The following is a 1,522-nucleotide window of genomic DNA, read 5'->3' as shown; positions in this document are numbered from 1 at the left end:
TTGAGTGTGTGTGTGTGTGTGTGTGTGTGTGTGTGTGTGTGTGTGTGTGTGTGTGTGTGTGTCTGTATGTGAGTCTAGATGTCTAGACGAGAATTTTTCAATCAAAGTACTGGGGACGCAACACACACACACACACACACAAAAGGAAAACATACAAATAGAAATGCACACACATGCCAATAAACCATTAGAGAAAACCTAGCAGAAATTAGAGATGCAATACTATGTATTCTCAAAATCAACAGTAGACTCAGACAGTGGGTTTCATGAATAAACTAGCTCAATATATTTTATAATATATTTTATTGGGTGGCCGGAACATTACAAATAATGAATGCATTCGAAGACGTGAAATATTATTTCCAAGCATACTGTCTCTGAGAGCATATGACACATGGCATGATTTCTGATAATAATCCCACATATATTCAAATCAGTTGCCAGGTCACTGGAATTTCTCCCGGTGCTCCCAATCCGGGCCATTTGCATGCGCAAAATAGGCTATACTCTCAAAATATGATAACTTTGATCTCATTATTGCTACAACTTAATTCTCGTAATTTTGCTTTTATTCTAAAAATATTTCGACGTTATTCTCGTTATTTGGACTTTATTCTCAAAATATTATGACTTTATTGTCGTAATGTTGTTATTATTTTTATTTACGTGGCACTAAAACGCCATCTTAGTAAACCACTTAGTCAAAAAGTATTTTTTTAAATATATAATTATATATAATTTTTATATAATTTACAAATATACATATATTTACAAATAGGTTGTGTATATATACATATATATATATATAACCTTATATATATATATATATATATATATATATATGGTAGATTTTCTATAAATATATAAAACATTTTTTTACAAGACAAAAAATGCAAATTCACTTTTTTCACTCGCTAAATTAATCTACTACTACTGTGAAGTGTTTTCATTTCAATAAAATATTGCAAAACACAAGGCTGTATAGAAATTTTTTATTTAGCTGATTATTTATTTATAAAACCATTATTAATCATTTTTACCATGGTAACACCTGATGTACGCGTGCACAGATGGCAGTTGTGTGATTCAGTCAGATGGTGAATTATTAATCCAGTGTGTCTTAAAAGAATTTGTTTTCCTGTCTCTAGGAGGAAGTGAAATGTCACGGTTCCATATTTAGACGCAGCTAGATATTTTGTTTTGAAAATGGAACAAATATCAGAGTGGAGAGGTCAGACGGGTGAAGAGGTGGAAAGCGGGTCGATGACGCCAGATAGACGGCGTTTGTCTGCTTAGAGTGTTTCTGTGAAGTTGTGAATGTACGAAACATGCATCATCATAAATATCTGTGCACTTACCTTCAGACGCTCTTTAGGGAGGGCCGCCGCACCTTTCTTGATGACCTCTTGAACTCTCTCAACTGACAGGTCACTTCCTGCCTGTTCCAGTCGCTGGCTGAAGAATCCAATCACCTGCCACACACACACACACACACACACACACACACACACACACACACACA

At 34.5% G+C, this 1,522-nt stretch overlaps 1 protein-coding gene across 1 annotated transcript in view; it reads right to left on the bottom strand.

Moving 5' to 3' along the window:
• dym (dymeclin) overlaps positions 1 to 1,522 on the bottom strand; it is a 92,429-nt gene that overhangs the window by 12,173 nt on the left and 78,734 nt on the right. Inside the window, exon 16 of the mRNA XM_016470263.1 lies at positions 1,359 to 1,472. Within this exon, the coding sequence (XP_016325749.1) occupies positions 1,359 to 1,472 (114 nt within the window). The remainder of the gene's footprint in view (positions 1 to 1,358; positions 1,473 to 1,522) is intronic.

This window comes from Sinocyclocheilus anshuiensis, unplaced genomic scaffold (genome assembly GCF_001515605.1).
Source record: "Sinocyclocheilus anshuiensis isolate Anshui unplaced genomic scaffold, SAMN03320099.WGS_v1.1 scaffold708, whole genome shotgun sequence".
Taxonomy (NCBI): Eukaryota; Metazoa; Chordata; class Actinopteri; order Cypriniformes; family Cyprinidae; genus Sinocyclocheilus; species Sinocyclocheilus anshuiensis.
The sequence above is the reverse complement of the archived record's forward strand: the minus strand, read 5'-3'. Positions and strand labels throughout refer to the sequence as shown.